This window comes from Lampris incognitus, chromosome 15 (assembly GCF_029633865.1).
Source record: "Lampris incognitus isolate fLamInc1 chromosome 15, fLamInc1.hap2, whole genome shotgun sequence".
NCBI classification, from domain to species: domain Eukaryota; kingdom Metazoa; phylum Chordata; class Actinopteri; order Lampriformes; family Lampridae; genus Lampris; species Lampris incognitus.
Genome location: NC_079225.1, coordinates 36,733,882 through 36,752,701, shown reverse-complemented (window position 1 = coordinate 36,752,701; position 18,820 = coordinate 36,733,882). Strand labels below are relative to the sequence as shown.

General features: G+C 42.5%; 1 protein-coding gene across 1 annotated transcript in view; it reads right to left on the bottom strand.

The window, feature by feature from the left end:
- Positions 1-18,820, bottom strand: part of cep85l (centrosomal protein 85, like) — a 72,004-nt gene that overhangs the window by 13,313 nt on the left and 39,871 nt on the right. Inside the window, exons 4-11 of the mRNA XM_056294567.1 lie at positions 10,811-10,896; positions 9,932-10,049; positions 9,553-9,738; positions 7,583-7,735; positions 5,720-5,874; positions 4,751-4,868; positions 3,580-3,630; positions 3,126-3,233 (exon numbers count right to left, since the gene is read on the bottom strand). Of these exons, the coding sequence (XP_056150542.1) occupies positions 3,126-3,233; positions 3,580-3,630; positions 4,751-4,868; positions 5,720-5,874; positions 7,583-7,735; positions 9,553-9,738; positions 9,932-10,049; positions 10,811-10,896 (975 nt within the window). The remainder of the gene's footprint in view (positions 1-3,125; positions 3,234-3,579; positions 3,631-4,750; positions 4,869-5,719; positions 5,875-7,582; positions 7,736-9,552; positions 9,739-9,931; positions 10,050-10,810; positions 10,897-18,820) is intronic.

The window sequence follows — 18,820 nt, the reverse complement described above, 5'->3', positions numbered from 1 at the left end:
AAGGAGTTTCCATACATTTTTGTGAGGCAGATTTAAGTAGACAATGTGTCAACAGACTGAACTGCCATATTTCTATGACAGGTTGTGTTTTGGGAATGTGGTGTACGCACACTCACTACACACAGCAAGGCCTCAGCCCACACTATTTGCTGTTCAAGCGCCACACAGAAATGTTTTTAAACCCTTGAAATATTAAATGGGTCATAACAAGTGGGGAGAACAAAGTGGAATAAATTTAAGAGACGAGTCTAGCAAATTGAATTTTACTATGAAGTAGAAAAACAAGTATGCTTCACAGTATTCAGGTGGGTGCTATACCACAAAGATTAGAAAAAACCCTGAAGAGGACACCTTCATTCCTCATGCTGGAAGCAATGCTTGTGACCAGAATGAGTTCTCCAGGAAATGTGATTTAAAAACAAATTACGGGAAGGTGTGCCCGAGCATGTTTACTTGTTAGGAAAGTGGTCACATCCATGTGTGCACTACTTGATTTCACTTTTAATCAATGGGGTGAATCAACTGTGGATACGATTAAATTAGGCCTACAAAACTACTACCTGCTTCTTCTGTGCCGTTTTCCACAGGCCATCGAACCCATCTGAAGTTTAGCTGACTGTCTAATTTTTCGTTAGCATAAGAAACACCTCGGCAATAACAAGACTGCCACCGTGGTGCCCCCAACTGCAGCGGCTTCCTTGGTGACCGGCCGAAGGCGAGAGCACACACGAGTCACAGATCAGTGTTGTAGAATTAGAAAATAGTTTAGCCAGGGGAGCCTTGAGGATTGAACAGAATACGAGGTTTTCTTACATTTTCTGGGTCCTTTAACTTTATTTACAGACCATTTTGTAAAATTCCAAGGAAAATCTGTTTCAGTTCCCACAAAGACGCACACAGTGACAAATGCATCGCCATTTTTATTGTTTCACTTTGTGATATTCCGCATTCTGAAGGAATGATTTTGAGCCAAACCATGATGTAGCCTGGCACAGTATCATCCATCTACTAAAACAAACTTCAAAAATACTCTCAAGAAATGCAGGTGTAGTTAAGGTATAGAAATAATGAAATTAGGGCAAGGAAAACGCCCGTGTTGACTGCAAATGAACTAATCTTCACTTCGTTTCCCTTTATCTCCGACCCCTCCACAGAACTCCGATGGCCAGACCACCAAGCCCAAACGTAAGAAACAGAAGAAGAAGAAGCGCAGTGAGGGGAAGAAAATATTAAAAAAAATAGTGCTTCCGCTGCAGTGACGGAGGCCAGTTGGTGCTGTGCGATAAGAAGAACTGCACCAAGGCCTACCACCTGTCCTTCCTGGACCTCACCAAAGGGCCCTTTGGTAAGAATGCTGGCATATGACAACCTGGACCCTTCTTTTTTACATGGTGACATGGCCAGGCAGGTTAGTGAGGTTGTCTCCTAACTAGAGGTCTTGGGTTTAGTTTCCCTCCCCACCACGTAGTCAGTCTAGGTTCAGCTCACTGACCCTGCCCCACCAACCTGTTGGAGAAAAGAGACTCTGTACAGACAAACGCCCCACATTGTCGAATGCTCTCATGGGATGTTTATTGCGGGTTGATTAACACCTAGTGGGACTCATTGTCTTCTCATTGCAGAGGCAGTCAAGGCTGTAGTTAAAGGTGAGCTCTGGCCCTGAGACACAAAGGTAAGGCCTTGATGAGTCTTTAAAGCAAACGCTGTGGTGGGGATTTACACTTTTATTCAATAGAGGGAACTGAGACCAAGCACAATTAGCCTGACTAGCTGCGACCAAGCTCAGAGTCGATGTAATATGGCCCAACACTTCCACTGAAATAGAATTAACCAGTCCACACAATTAAAAAACCTCCCCTCCTCTCATTTAAAGGTGTTCAGGGTCACTGGCCATTCGGGGATGTCGCACACAGCAAACAAGCGGTTCATGAAGCAAGAATAATTTCCCTTTGGCCCCGTGTCAATAATACAATCCTGACAGAGAGCTAATGGGTTTAAATTCAAATAATAATAAACTATGTGTGTAGCACTTTTCAAAACAGTTAAAGTGCATCACAGAGCAATATAAAATACTATACACAGTCAAGATAAAATCAGCAAAAACATAAACGTAAGAGCTGATATAACAAAGTGTATAGTAAAAACAAATGAAATAAATGTACATAAAACATCCCCCCCTTTTTTCTTCCCAACTGTATCCGGCCAGGGCTGCAGACTACCACATGCGTCCTCCGATACATGTGGAGTCACCAGCCACTTCGCTTCACCTGACAGTGAGGAGTTTCGCCAGGGGGACATAGCGCGTGGGAGGATCACGCTATCCCCTCAGTTTCCCCTCTACCCCGAACAGACGCCCTGACGACCAGAGGAGGCGCTAGTGCAGCAACCAGGACACATACCTACATCTGGCTTCCCACCCGCAGACACGGCCAATTGTATTAGTTTCTGTCAGGACTCATGCATAATAATGACAAGAAACAGGAAATATACAACACTTCCATTTGATCGTAATATATATAATAGTATAATAATCCCTGATGCCCATGAACCAGCCCCCAGCTATGGGTTAAATATTACCACTGCCTGGTGGATACCTCGGAAGAGGAATAGGCTACGGGTGTAAACCCCTACAGAAAATCAGCATCTACAGTGCTGTGTTTTTTGTTTTTCTTGCCCTTTTGTATCAGTTTAAGGCGGAAAGTGTGGCTGCCGCTTCTCCCTCTCGTAGCCCCCCCTTCCCACCCACTCCTGTATGTCTGTGTTATGTTTATCTGTTGTCTTATTTCACCGCCATTTATTGTAAAGCGACTTCGAGTGTTAGAAAACTGCTATATAAGTTTGATTTTATTATTATTATTATTGCTGTGATTTTAAACCATTACATTACTAGAGAACTATTAAGTTTTGTACTACCATGTAATTTGTATTTTCCTTATTTTTGTTATCAGTACTATATTTTGCAGTATTTTTGTTCAAGTTCTTTCTACTTAATAATAATATATGGCAGCCTGTCCAGGGTGTCTTCCCGCAACCCTGAGAGCAGGGTAAGCGGTTTGGATAATGGATGGATGGATGGAAGAAAGACCTCACACGCAGGCTGGAGGACAGACACACATGACTAATACCTGTTGTAATGTTCCAGATAGAGTTGCCAGGTCCCGCTCCCTCTCCAGCAGCTGGGACTGTAACTGCTGATTACAACTCCTCTCCTTCTGTAACGTCCTCTCTTTTACCTAACACAGCAAGAAAAAAAAAATTATACACAAAACTGTGTCTGTTATAAAGTCTTTAAAAATAATTCTAGTTAGCTTTTTCTTGCAATAGTCTACTAGGGCTGTACCTCACTCATGTATGATCAAACCTTTTCCGTCGTGGGGGGGGGGGGGTCGTTATATTCTCAAACAAGGATAATTTTAAAACCAGCCAAAGAGCTCCAAACCACAAACTACAGCCTAATGTGAGGCACACTGATTCTCACACTTCCTGCACAGTATGCAGCTGAAATATAAAGCAAGTATACAAAAAATACACAGTATATATCAAAAACACTTCAAAGTGTGTAGGATGTGGCAAACTTACTCCAAGTTCCTGCGTCAGTTTCTCAATCTGCCTCTTCTGTTGGTCCATCAGCTGCACAGGACAGACAGAGGGCAGGTTAAGAGCCATGCATTTGCAGATGTGACTCAGTTTGCTCGGCCGAAAAAAAAATTATTGTTGCAGTTCGGGCAGATTAGGTTTATGAGGAGAAAATATATTAGGTTATTAGGAATGCACATTTAGATTTTTGCTGATATCGATTTTTTCAAACTCCTTTTGGCCAATTGCCGATACCATTATACACTGTTTTTTCGCTGGCTCTATTTTCCCTTGTGTGCTTTTCAAAAGCGCTGTGGTGCTCAGAATGGTGGCTCTTAAGATGCATAATTAAATCGGTCGTGTTAAAGGGGTGTGGTTTTACCCCTCCTTGTATCACTGGTGCTTCACGAGCATTGCAAATGGCAATTTTGTTATCTGTTTCAGATACTTCTGTTAATGTGTCACCTTATTGGCCACACACATCAGATCTGCTGATAATCAACTTCTTAAGTTTTTAATCAACTGATACCATGTTGTGCATCCCTATAGATTATTTAAATAAATCTGCAGTTAATACCCCTCGGCTACTTAAGTTGTTCTTTCGGATAGTTTCTCCTGACCTGTCTAGATCTGCCAGAGCAGCTCATGCGTGCAGAGACGCCTTTTCCCTTCTTTCGGTCAATTCAATTACATAATACACAGTTGCACAATACGTTAGGCGTTTCAACCCAACTTTACAATCAATGAAAGGGATTTGCAGACAACTCTCTTCTGATGCACTTATTAAGACTTATTCCAGTTCCATTATACATGGAGCACACACTGCTCCGGAGTTTAGAGCTACGAACAAGTCATTTTAATCAACATTTCTCCAAGCTTAGACAATTCTAATTTCCATCATCTCTTTATAGCCTAGATAGTTATTCTGTGTATCAATAAAGTGCCCATATATTGACCAAATATCCAATCCGGTAGCATACGGTATAGACTATATTTTCTGTTGGCCTAAAAAACATTAACTTTACAAGCAGGAAACAATAAAAATCCAAGCACTCTTTAAAAAAAAAAAAAACGGTTTGAAACTGGGTCACGGGCGGGTTTGGGGGTCTCCAGAGATGACCAGTACCACTAATGTGCATGTCTGTGTGTATGTATGCATGGCAGGGTTTCCTACCTTGGTGCTGTGCTCTCGTTGCTCCAGCAGTTGTGCGTTCTCCACTTCCAGCTGTTTGAGGTCCAGCATGGGCAGTCTCACCCCATCCTCCAAACACTGCTCCACCTTCTGGTGCAGGCTACAGGCACAGGAGCAAACAGACAGAATGAGAACGGTGAGCATCAAGACAATTACTTAAAACAAATAAAGGTATTACCATGACAGAAACAATCACCTTATACTGTTTTAAATTTAACTTTATAATGTTTTAAAAGTTCCTGTGGTCTAACACTAGAACGACCAAGGCCGTCTTTTCGACGGTTTTGGATTTTCAAAGTTAAATAACTTTGGAAGAAAAAAAAAAGCTACAGACCTGCTGCTCCATGAATGCTCCTAAAATTGCATATATTTGCATTAAAATGAGTTTTAGATCAATTGCACAAAAAGAGTTATGAGATCTACCCAAAATGACCATGAGCCGCCAAAAACACCACACGTAATTTGCGCGTGATCGTGTGCGTCATGTCACTGTTTATGACGTGTGTTGGTTGCATAATTTCCTTCACAAAGTTCATTGCTCTGTCCTAGAAACACACTAGCGTTCTCCAGTGCAGAGTAATAGTCTAAATTTGATTTCTGAGTATTTCCAACATGTCTGGTTACAGACGCACCATGACTACCAGTATTTACAGGCGTTGGACAGTGGCCATTTTAAATTGTTTGAAAAATTGTATAAAAGTTGTTAAAATGTTAATTTTGGTGTCAGTCATTTCTTAACAGACATACGCAATGCATTAATATCTCAATTGGGTATATATCTTGACAGAGTTTAAAAACCGGCTGTCATTTTGACTGACCATGGTCATTTTAGGTAGGAGTGAAATCCCGGTCGTTCTAGTGTTAGCAGGAGTAAACTTGGCAATGGCTTCTTGATACTGACTTGGCTACAGGCACTCAGAAGACGGTCTGATGTTGTTTCCTTGATCATACCTGTGTACAGTTGCTACCAGCTCCTTCTCTCTCTTAGCCTGGGTCTCAATAAGTTTGTCTTTCTCCTTCAGCTGCACACGTCCCTCCTCAAGGCTGTTTTCCAGCTGAGAGACTTTCTCCTCCAGATCCTTCGCTTTCTGTTGCACTTCCACCAGCTGAGCAGGTACACACACACACACACGCACAGTTTTGAGGATGATTATAGAAATAATCTCTGTCTCCCATCGTTTTGCAGAGGTGAACTACTAAACATGAGCAACTGGAGGGGAATGCAGCCCGGGACCTCTTTCACTCACATCTTACTATTTACTGTCCCCTGGTGGTTGGATCGTGTATTGCAACATCCACCACCACAAGCGTGAACGCATTTATCAAGGGAAATGAAATGCAAGGTGATGGGTGATTAGTTCAATCTATTTTACTACAGTGTTGCGCAAACTGACCATAGGAGCATCAAAAGTACAGAGCAAAACACTCTTTATCATGAATTACATTGGTGTTATTATCATCGCATTTATTGCTATGAGTAAGATCACTTGAAAATATATGTCTGGTTAACCTTAAAAATGTAACATCCCTCATTAAATCATGGCTATAGACCCTTTTAGAGCCTACATAATGATTACGTCAAGGCATCAGCTGGAGGCAAAACAAAGCCAGAAGTGGTAACGTTAAATATGAATCACATCCTCAGTCAAGTGTACATCATCTAGCTAATGTTAGCAAACATGTCTTCATGCTGTGTTTTTGGGTGCCAGAATCGAAGATGTAATAAACTAAACTTGAAGTTTTATCACATACCAGCTGCCACTCCCAGTCAAAAAGATCGGAGACAACTGTGGTTAAACGCGATAAGACGAAAGGACTGGACTGGGGAGATCATAAAAAATGCTTGTGTTTGTAGCACACACTTCATATCAGGTAAGTAAGGTGTACTTTTTTTTTAATAAATTTATTTCTGATTTTTCCCTTTTATCTCCCAATTTAGTGGCCAATCGATGCCTATTTTAATTCAAACTCCCACCCTCGTACTGCATGCGTTCACCAACTGCATCTCTCCGGCCGGCAGTCTCGAAGGAGACCGCCTCCCCACTTTCGTGACAAGGCGACTCCAGGCCGAACCACTGTTTTTTCCGACACACACAGAGACGCATTCACGTGACGAACACAAGCCGACTCCGCCCCCCTCCCGAAGACAGCGTTGCCAATGATTGCTGCTTCATTGAGTCCGGCCATAGTCGGATCTGACAAGACCGGGGCGCGAACCCCAGTCCCCAGTGGGCAACTGCATCGACACAAAGCCGATACTTAGACCGCTACACCACCACGGACCCCAAGTAAGGTATACTTTTGTCTGTTGTAGGCATGGATAGTTGCCTCCAGCTAAGCTCCACCCACAAAAAAACATCACTATGTTTACTAACAGAAAAGGGGTCTATATAATAATACTACATGATGCTGTATATTGCAATAGTGTGCTGTTGAATTTGACAGCATCTCTCACAAGTTTTTATTGTAAATGGACATGTTATAATGTTCTTACAACTGTTCTAACCAGGGGAGCACAGGCCATAATAACACCTTTTAAAATGACTCCAGAGACTTATGTACTGGTATGTACTAGTTTCAGTCCTAAGATACTGCTATGTGAGGCTGTGTAAACGCTCCCTTGTTTGTCAAGCAGTGGAATACTTCAAGGGGATTCAAGTTCGAAGGATGTGGTTAAGCCAAGCAGAGAGAAAAAATTCATTTGAACAGAAAATCTTAACTAAGTTTCTTACTAAACCAGTGACAAGAGTAACCCAATACTTCAATGAACGGATAGGGTGGGAGGGTCAATAAAGTTTGTGTCTCTGTAGTCACCTGCTGTGCCTGTGACTGGACCTCATCCAGTGCGGGGAGGTCAGCCAGATATTTCTCCAGCGTTTCTATGCGCTGCTGTTTCTCTTGGTTTTGCTCACTCTCCCTCTGGCACTTCTTCTTCAGGCTGCTGATGTAACGGTCCCTTGTCTTCATCTAAAGAGGAGTGACACGATTCAATTTTCAACAATCCTGACGTTATATCCTGTTGTTTTTGTTTGATTGCAATCAGTAGTCTACCAATTACAAACACCTGTTTGTCAACCAAAACTGCCCCATGGTGGTGAAACTAAATGGGAGTGAATACTGAATGAGAGAGAGATGCTAAACTAGCTGTACCACATGTAGCATTTGCAGTATTTCCATTAGGCGCTTTCATTGCAAATTTCAACATGGCGAATAATTAATGTTGAATGAGAAAACCAAAATATTGGAAGATACCTAGATATCTCAACAACGTTGCCTCAAGGTAGAAAAGCTCACATGTCAGAGATTTTGTGATAATGATGCATATCAATCCCTCTCAATTTTTCTCTGGGAGCTTGTTAAATCGCTTTAAAAAGTCACCTGATATTTTCTCCCGCTTTTTTGGAAGATCATAAAAAGCTTATGTTTCTATTTCTGCCTTTTTGGGGGGGGGGGGTTACTTCATATTTCATGTAATGTGCACATTTTTTCCTGCATCCGTTTTCTTGTTTAAAAAAGGGTCTAACCAAATAATTCAATGGTGTGCCTATGATCCTGAGTTCAAGCCTAATAAAATGGATTATAGATTTCAAAAGGAATAACAACATTCTATTCCCTAACAGAAAAGGGACACTTAAAAGACCTTGAAAAGTTGAGGAAAGAATGTGATCTTGAAAAATCTGATTTTTATAGGTATCTCCAGATACGTAATCATTTTGAACATAGATAAAATAGACTTTTATTGGTGCCTATCAAAAAGACTCAAATAGGGGTGTTGTCTCGAGATTTTATAAAGGCCTTATGACAAAAAAAACCCCACTCTACAGAATACATCAAAGAAAAATGGGAAAAGGAAGGTAACTCTACAATATCAAATGAGGATTGGCTTGATGTATGTAAATTCCATTGGAAATGCACCAACTCCCACATATGGCAGGAGTTTGGGTGGAAGCGTTTTAGTCGATTTTTTATTACACCAAAACAGAAAGCACATATTGATTTGGGGGGGCACCAAATGTTGGAGACAGTGTGGACTTCAGGAAGCCAACCACTGGCACATATTCTGGGAGTGCCCAATGATAAGACCTTTCTGGGCAGAGCTTCAGAAAGCATTGAAAAGCATACTTAATAATGATCTGCCCTTGCAATTTTCCACAATATTCTTAGGAAATGCCTTTTTCCAGACAGGATGGCCGGATGAATATTTATTTGGTATTTTGACATGTGCTGGTAAAAAAGCACTTACAAGACATTGGTTACTTCCTGAACCCCCCACAATACAGGAGCGGATAGATATAGTAAATTATATTTATGTTATGGAAAATATTACTTTTTCCCTCCATCTTCAGAAAAAGAAGTTTGTTAAATTCTGGACCAAGTGGGTCAAATATGTGAGGCCCTTAAGGCCAGATTTTGTTTGAGATATTGAATTAATTAGATTTTAATACACCCTCTCTCTCTACCCTCACACCACCTCTCTCCTGTAGTCTGATGTACACACGTTACCTCTCCCAAATTGTATAAAGTTCTTAAAATTTGCCTTTTATATAGATGTATGTGTGTGTGTGTGTATATATATATATATTGTTTTTTGTTTTTGTTTTTTTACTTTCTCTGAATGGCAGAAGAAAATGAAACTGTTATTGTTTTGATATACATTTTGTAATATATACTGTTGTGAAAAATAAAGAATACTTTTTTTTTAAAAAAGGTCTAACAATGCAAATGAGTTTTTATTTAGTGCTGTCTGTAACCATGTGGCATAAACTTGACATTTATTTCCGTACCTTCTCTTCTAGTTTTTTGATGTCCTCAGTGTACTTCTGCGTGTTCTGCTTGAGGAACTCGTTCAGGTGCAGAACCTCCAGCTCAGCTGCCACCAGCTTCCTCCCCAACTCCCCACTTTCACAAGCCAGCCTATCGGAGAGCTGCCCGGGTGAAGATCCAACAGTCGCACCGTTGTACGGGGATTCCTGTCAAGTAATAACAGCATTTACCTTTGGTTCAACTTTTGAGTATTTTCATTTGTGAATTCAGATGTGGAAAACACTGGAGGGACATTATCAAGGATGTGGACGTATACTTTTCAGTGTATCCTTAGCTCTGATTATCAAAGGTTATTCAAGTAACAATCTCAGCTTTACCCGAGTCATCAAAAACCTCTACCTTTGTTTTGAGAATATAGGGGTCATCAGAGCGCCCTCTTTGACTCTGGAGAACCTGTTGCGCTCTGAGCTCGTTCTCTCTGATCCGGGCATGGAGCTGCAGAATCTGCTGCTTTTGCCTGGAAAGCATGAACAACTGTTGGCAACAATCATTGTGATGTGGGGGGAAAAAAAACCCATGCACAAAAGCTTTTGGAACACATTTCCATAATGTCAAACAGATCTGAGGTACACTGAATGGCAGCTGCTTTTTCTTTTAATGCATCTTACACACCGCGTGGCCAATGTGTAAAATACTATCTGGGTGTAGGGAAAGCTAGTGGCTTAAGTCCACTACTACTGTGATACACTACTCATTGAGAAATAAAAGCTGTTGCTGAAGGAAGTGTGGCTCAGAAATTTACAAAACCTTCAAATTAAGTGCACTCCAATAAACACAGCATCAGTTAAGTGTGACTCACAGTAGCCAATTATATTCCTAGTTCAATCAATCCTTTCCTGCTGTGTGTTTGACAAGTTCTTACAGTCACGATAAAATCAAGTGACAAAATGTCAAGTCAACCGTGCCTTGATTATAACACTTAATGCGAGTGCCTGAGGAGTAACTTGATAAGTTAACTGTGGGTTAATAGTTAATCAAGCCTTTACTGCACAGCATGCTATCTCATTCACACCCAGATCAAATAATGTGACACCTAGGAGCTGAAGTTGGTGGGCAGAAAGCCGTGTATGAACACAGGTCACAAGCCTGTGTGATGTCAAGAGACAGTGGATGTGTGAATGGCTTGTTAGATAGACCGCAAATGTTGCCTGATGACCGATTTCTTATAATAGGCCAACACAATGTTAAGAGTGTGTATGCATGCATGTCCAGCAGTACCTATCTATCTCCAATTCTCTCTGCCTCAGTAGCCCCTCCTTGATCTTCACTAGGGTGTTGACAGATAAGGAGGTCCCCGACAATACCTGGGGAAAAAAAACACACACACGCATCTTTAGCATGACGAACCACATAACTAGCATCCCTGTCAAATCACATTGTGACAGAACCCACAAACTTTCACTGGTCATCATCAGATGTTTCATCAAATATCATGTTTCATTATGAGTATAATGCCTTATTTAGAGAAAGTGTGTGTCTGAGTGTGGTTGTGTATGCATTGAGTCATCAGTGGAAATCACACAGCAGGAGAGACAGATTTCACAAGTTAAAAACTAAAGAGAACAAAATCCAGGACAATGAGGTATTCTCCTTGTTGGCAACCACATCAAAATCAAGTTGAGATGTTCCTTTGGTCATTAGGGCCCTCCCACAGGACCTCTTAACAGGGTCACAGCCATAACATACCATTCTGCCAGTGTAGAGAGCAAGCCTTTGTGGAAAAACTGAGATGGGTTTTTTTAAATACAAGGCCAAAGTTCAAAATGCTGGCTACATGACACTAAAAGTGTTTTGCTAGGTTAATGTATCCAACAGTTCTTCTGAACCGAATTCCCGGACTATAAGTCGCTGTTTTTTCACTCGTCTGGCTGGTCCAGTGACTTTTAGTCCAAAGCGACTTATACAACGTAATTTTTTTCAGACGAATACACTGCAATTCAACTAAGGCCATTAGATAGCACTGTTCAAGCCTGTGAGAGTCAATTGAAAATACTGTACCATAGTAATGCGAGCAGGTTCGGGTAAGCTTACAAAAAAAAATATCACGGGTTCATGCGGGCAGGTCAAAAAGTGACAAAGCAGACGTCCCGGTAGTGTAGCGGTCTATTCTGTTGCCTTCCAACACAGGGATCGGTGGTACGAATCTCTGCGTTACCTCCAACTTGGTTGGCCATCCCTACAGACACAATTGGCCGTGTCTGCAGGAGGGAAGCCAGATGTGGGTATGTGTCCTGGTCGCTGCAGTAGCACCTCCTCTGGTCGGTCAAGGCGCCTGTTCGAGGGGAGGGGGAACTGGGGGGAATAGCATGATCCTCCAACACGCTACATCCCCCTGGTGAAACTCCTCACTGTCAGGTGAAAAGAAGCGGCTGGCGACTTCACATGTATTGGAGGAGGCATGTGGTAGTCTGCAGCCCTCCCCGGATCGGCAGAGGGGTTGGAGTCCACCTTCTCCGTTTCAAATACACAAACACACATGCATGCAAGCAGCTTTGCAAAAAATTTGCGACTGTGGTTTTGGTCAATGCATGCACTTTAGAGTGTTGAGGCTTCACCTATGAGTTTTTCCCCTAAGTGGTACCCATATGTTTTCTTTGGTCTTAAAAAGAGAGGTGTGTGTGTGTGTGTGAGAGAGAGAGTGAGAAAGACAAGAGTTCATATCTTTAATAATAGATTGCTTGTTTTGCTGCTATTCAACAATAAAGAATATCATGTGGAACAATTCGTCTGTTTATTTAATAGCCTAAACCCAGACACTATTAGGCTAAGATACAGTAGGCTATTCCTTGCGATCAGTGTGTTATGCTGAGCAAACACCCCCATAAGCAATCATCAGCTGATGATTGATTGTTTATGGCATGAAACAGGCTTTTACTGTCTCATAAAGAATTTACTTGACTCACTGGATTATTTTGCTCCTTATTTGTTGAGCACTTTCCCTACCATTGAGTTTTTAACATATATAACTTTGTTAAAAGAAACACTCAATGGTAGGAAAAGTGCTCAACAAATAAGAATTTACTTGACTCACTGGATTTTTTCCCCCTCACATTTGCATGTTTACTAAACCGACATCGATCTCTGTGGATGTTTTTGTATCGTTTATCTATCTATGTGTGTCAGTGTGTCGCTAAGCCTGTCGTCACCCAGTAAACACCAGGTTGAAAAAAATCTCTTTGTGAGATCTGTGTGTATGTGTGTTTGCATATTCTATTCCTATGAAAATCAAGAAACTGACTTCATAGAAATGGGATTTAAAAACAGGTTTTAGACTTAAATGCACAAAACCGCAGAATTGTGAGGGTTTGGCAATTTTTTTTTAATAACAAAACATGTATTACCACTAGTGCTTTATATCCTAAAAAGGTTAACAGCATTGCAGTAGCTCCCTAGACACATAAACGAGGTTTGGGGTTTTGCTATTTCAAGCGCTGAGCACTATAATAAATGTCTCCTCCCGATTCCCACCAGCTGCCCACCATTACCCCTAAACTAGTGTGCATGCATGTTCACTTGCATGTGTTGGTAGTGTGTGCCCATACATCTATGAGTGAGTATTGGAAGCTTAGACAGCCAGTAGAACTGGTCTTAATAGCAACAGCTACGCTCTTGCTGAAGAGACAATGAAGAACCACAGTGGGAAAGATTGAATTGGTAATAAGTGGGACCAGTTTCGACCAAGGCCAGAAGGTGCCCGTAGTTTTATTTTAGAAAATAATGCGACTGTCCTGCTCTGGAAAACTAGCAACCTTACAGCAACAAGTTCTATTCAGAAAGCAGACACTTTTTTTAATTTTCCATGCAAAATTTTGTGATTACAATGTGCAGAGAGTGCTGACACATGCGGACACACTGGACAGGATATATTGTGCCAGGAGATATACAATGAGCAAGGCATATAGCATGCGATGAGTAAACAACACTGAAATTCAGTTTTTCAACACATACAGCTAATCCAGTTAAAGATATTTGAAACTGACTTCCAGTTGAGCATGCAGTTGAATAAGCAGCGGATTTGTAGCTCTCCCATGTTTTTGCACTAACTGTCTGCTCACGAGTTTCTTTTCCCTTTGTAAGCCAAACAACTCTTTTAGGACTTATTTAGTCACACCAGTAGAGACTTAGCTAAGAGCTCACAGAGAAATACGTATGTCTACAACTAAAGCTTTGAGGCGCAATGCCGCTTCTACTTGACTAGTGACACCTGGGCTAGCTGAAGATACTAATGCTAGCCAAAAGACACTACCCGACAACCTGGAACATCTCTGCTCCGTTTTATTAGTGGACCTCATGGTGTCAGTAACCTCCCTCCTCAGCACCGCTTTAAAGCCAGTGACAGACTATCAAGGAGACAACTGTTTCACACGCCAATTCAATCGAGAGCAGCCTGTCCACTTACAGTGACAAAGTTACTGAGCTGGAGTTTGCCTACATGAGCTTCTTTCGAAGAACAATGCTGACACTCAAGCTGGATGACCTGGAGAATAGCTCACGGTGGTGTCTATGGATGATGAAAACGCCTTCGACCGCATTGAGTGGGACTATTTGTTTTTGGTACTTGTTAAATTTAGATTTGGGGACATGTTCTCTTGGATTAAATTTTATACTCTTCCCCCAGACATATATTCATTCTAACTCTTTATGCTCTTATTGGTCCCTGTCCAGAGGAACGCACCAAGGCTGTCCTTTGTCACCCTTTCTTGTCATCCTAGTAATAGAAATTGCATTTAAGTCAACCCGTTTTAAAAGGTATTGTCCACTTTGGTGTTGAGCATAGAGTGTCATTATACGCCGATGACCTTTTACTCTATCTCTGCCATCCAGGAAAAATTTGGCTCATTTTCGGGCTACAAATTGAACTTCCCAAAAAGCAAATGTCTCCAAATTAACTAGCAAGCCTCTCAGATAAATCAATCTGACATCCCCTTTCATTTAAATCCCTCTGGCATTAAATATCTCAGTATTGTTGTCACTCACTCAATGGCATCCATGTGCAAAGCCAATTTACCTCCATTAGTTTCAGACATGAAAGCAGACTTTCGGCGGTGGAGTAACCCTCCCATCATCCCTGACCAGCAGAATATAATGTGTGAAAATGAATGTTCTTCCCTAAATTATTTTTATGTATTCCAGTGCTTACCCATTTTCGACCCAAAAACTTTTTTTCTAGAACATAGACAGAGCAATCTCATCTTTTATTTGGGCTGGTAAAAATCCCAGAATCAATAAAGCCTTGCTTCAAAAACCAAGATCTGCTGGTGGTCTAGCTTTGCCCAACTTCATATCCTATTGCTGGTACTTCAATATCCAGAAAATACTGTTCTGGCTGCATTCCCCTGGTACTGACTGGTGGGTTCTAGAATCCCGTTCCTGCCACCCCTCCTCACTCTCTGCTCTAGTTTTACTCCTCCCTACCTCTAACCCCCTCTAAATATTCCTCTAATGTCCTGGTGCAACCCACCCTAAAGATCTGGCTTCAGTTCTGGCCCCATTTTAATCTTCACTCAGCCTCTATACAGGGGCCCGTAAGCAACAACCATATGTTAACTCCCTCCCTACTAGACTCTGCTTTTGGTAATTGGGGCAGGCTAGGAATTAACATCTTTAAAGATCTTTTTGAGGATGGCTTTTTCTATAGTTTCTCCCAGCTAAGATCTAAGTATAACCTACCTTGCTGTGACCTTTTCTGCTAATTTCAGATTCATCACTTTTTCCAATCTCAGTTAAATTCTTTTCCACAATGTCCACTTGAATTGGTTTGGGAGGACATTCTTAAACTGTCGCACACCTCTCAAAAATTAATTTCCAACATCTATAGTAACGTTATGTCCATAGGTAGTGGTTCTACTTCTAAGACTAGATGGGAATCAGAATTCAGAGTGGAGTTGAATGATGAATGGTAGTCCGATGCTTTATATAAAATAAACCACTCTTCCTCCTGCGCACGCCTGAGTCTGATCCAGCTCAAACTGACACATAAGAGCCTATCTGTGCAATGCTCTTTTGGCAGAATTTTGCCATAACATTAGCGAATGTGTCCCCACTGCTCCACTGGCCCTGCAACCCTTTTACATATGTTCTGGTCTTGCTCAAATCTCAGAAGGTTTTGGTCAGCTATTCTCAGAACTATCTCAGAAGAGTTAAATGTTCGAATTGATGGTTGCCCTTTGCTTGTGATTTTCAGTGTGCGAAGAGTCCCACTCCCCTGAAGCACCATTGTGTCCAACATGATCGCTCTCCTAAAGCTCCTGCCCAGAAGCCTACTCTTATCCTGGAAATCTCCCACTCTGCCTCTACACTCTCCATGACTCAAGTGACACCATATTCTTCCTCTAGTTGGAGAAACTCAAGTTTGTTTGTTTTTTTTGGAGTCCCCCCCCCCTTTTCTCCCCAACTCTATCTAGCCAATTACCCCACTCTTCCGAGCCGTGCTGGTCCCTGCTCCACCTCCTCTGCTGATCTGGGGAGGGCTGCAGACTACCACATGCTTCCTCCAATACATGCGGAATCCATCGCCAGCCGCTTCTTTTCACTTGACAGCGAGGAGTTTCACTAGGGGGACATAGCGTGTGGGAGGATCACGCTATTCCCCCCAGTTCCCCCTCCCCCCCGAACAGGTGCCCCGACTGACCAGAGGAGGTGCTAGTGCAGCGACCAGGACACATACCCACATCCGGCTTCCCAACCGCAGACACGGCCAATTGTGTCTGTAAGGACGCCCAACCAAGCCGGAGGTAACACGGGGGTTCGAAGCGGTATCCCCATGTGGGTAGGCAACAGAATAGACTGCTACGTTTCCCGGATGCCCTGAGAAACTCAAGTTTACCCTCAAAGGGTCAACAGACTCATTCTACAAAAGGTGGTAACAGTTTTTGACATATTTTCAGAACTTGTCTATAACCCCACCAGATTAAGACTTACATTGCCTAATGTAAATTTTGACGATTGACTAGTTTTATAGTGTCTTTATGGTCAGTTATTTTTTTCTTCTGGGGTGGTGGTAGACAGGCCGGGGGGGGGCTATTGGGTTACTGTGTTATTTGTGTTATGGGGGCCCCCCCCTTTTCTCCCCAATTATATCCAGCCAATTATCCCACTCTCCTGAGCCATCCTGGTTGCTGCTCCACCCCCTCTGCCGATCCGGGGAGGGCTGCAGACAACCACATGCCTCCTCTGATACATGTGGAGTCGCCAGCCGCTTCTTTTGAACTGACAGTGAGGAGTTTTGCCAGGGGGATGTAGTGTGTGGGAGGATCACGCTATTCCCCCCAGTCCCCCCCCCCAACAGGCACCCTGACTGACCAGAGGAGGCGCTAATGCAATGACCAGGACACATACCCACATCCAGCTTCCCACCCGCCGACATGACCAATTGTGTCTGTAGGGACGTCCAAGCAAGCCGGAGGGAACACGGGGATTCAAACTGGAGGTCCCCGTGTTAGTATGTTTTTTTTGTTTTTTTTGTCATTCTTAAAATCCCTTGATTTTATGTACCTTTCTGTTACTACTTGTGGTACCCTCTTGCATTGTACATATATCAATAAAACATTGGTGGGAAAAAAGATTCCATACTATGCTTCACTTCTCAGAAATAGTCAAGAGGTCGTGTCTTCTGCCTCTTGAGTTGTGTATTTATCTCTGTGGACCTATCATCAAATCCTGCCATAAGATCTCTCCTGCCTCCCTCTCAGTTATCTTCCTGTCTGAATAAATAGAAAATACGGAGGATGATAATCTGCTTGCATTTCTTCTTGAAAACAAATTGCTGAATTTAATATGAGACTGAAGATTGAGACAACTTGTGTCTTGTGTTGAACCTTGCATCTTGGTGTGTACATTTGCAACCAATGAGGCTCAAATGGCCTCTAGCATTAAGGTGGCTAAAACCAGACCGGACTTGAAACAATGGATAGGTTATTTATAGTCCAAAGCTATGTGAAGTGGCGCTTGTGAGGTGTGGGAGGGCAAACAAGGCTCTTTCAGTCCTATGTGTGTTCGTTGGTATAAATGTGCATGTGCGTGTGTGCACAACTTTGCGTGAAAGTGTTTGTGTGTAAGAGTGTGTGAGAGTGAATGTGATTGTGCATTCATGTCACGCATTTAGAGCCACTGAGCTGTGGGTTAAACAGGTGTTACGGAGAAATAAGTTCCAAACACACTTGGTGAGAATGCTGTTAAGAGATAAAGCATGAGGTACTGGGGCATACTCTGGTGCTCAATAGCCTCTGACGGCCATGGCCACTGTCAGAGTTAAACCAGCAGTATTTTTTGATGTCTGATCATCATGGATGACCTGGAAAACCTGCACGGTGGCCAAACCCCCATAATCCCACCTGTTAAGAGACGGAAATAGTCTGTTTGATGTTACAAGAGAACCTTTCTGGGGCTTCTGTCATACCAATGTATCAGGTGCCTGTAGCCACTACCGCCACCATAATAACCAACCATAGGACAATAGGACGGATGTCTCACATGCTTAATTTGATTGGCCCAGCATGACAATATCTGGCCAAGTTTAAACAGACATAAACAATGAGAAATGAGAGTGCATTCTATTAAAAGACTGCTAAGTAAACCTCTGAGCTGGGTTTACACATCACGTTTGTCACTGATTCAAAACACAAGTGCTGCCTTATTTAAAACAACACTCACTCCTGCATCTCTACCAAACTTGGCCTTCACGTACAATGGCACCTGCAGAGTATCACTGATAACAGCTTCTGTCCCATGAGAGAGTGTGCGCGCGCGCACGCACACACACACACACACACACACACACACACACACACACACACACACACACACACACACACACACACACACACACACACACACACAGTTGGCTCCCAGAACTTTATCTGTGCTGTCATCTCAACTAGCTCAGTCACCCAAGCTGTCAGCACTCAAAGTAACACATTGGCTCACACACATACAGCGCACCAAAGGTCTCTCCACTCTTAAGGGGGTGGGGGTGGGGGGGTTACACTGGTAGTGCAACCAGATGAGCATGTACCATTTGCCCCCCCCCCGCCATATACATCACTTCAACTCTATAGATGACAATGCAAAAAATTGCCCACTAAAAACCAAAACAACATCTAATAAAGTATAAGTTGGACTGAATTGTGTGGCGTGATGGCCGAAGTGGAGGAGACATGTTTGCCTTCCACATCGCCACTCCAGCCTGAGCTTCCTTAAGCGAGACACTTAATCCTACCTGCTGCCTTT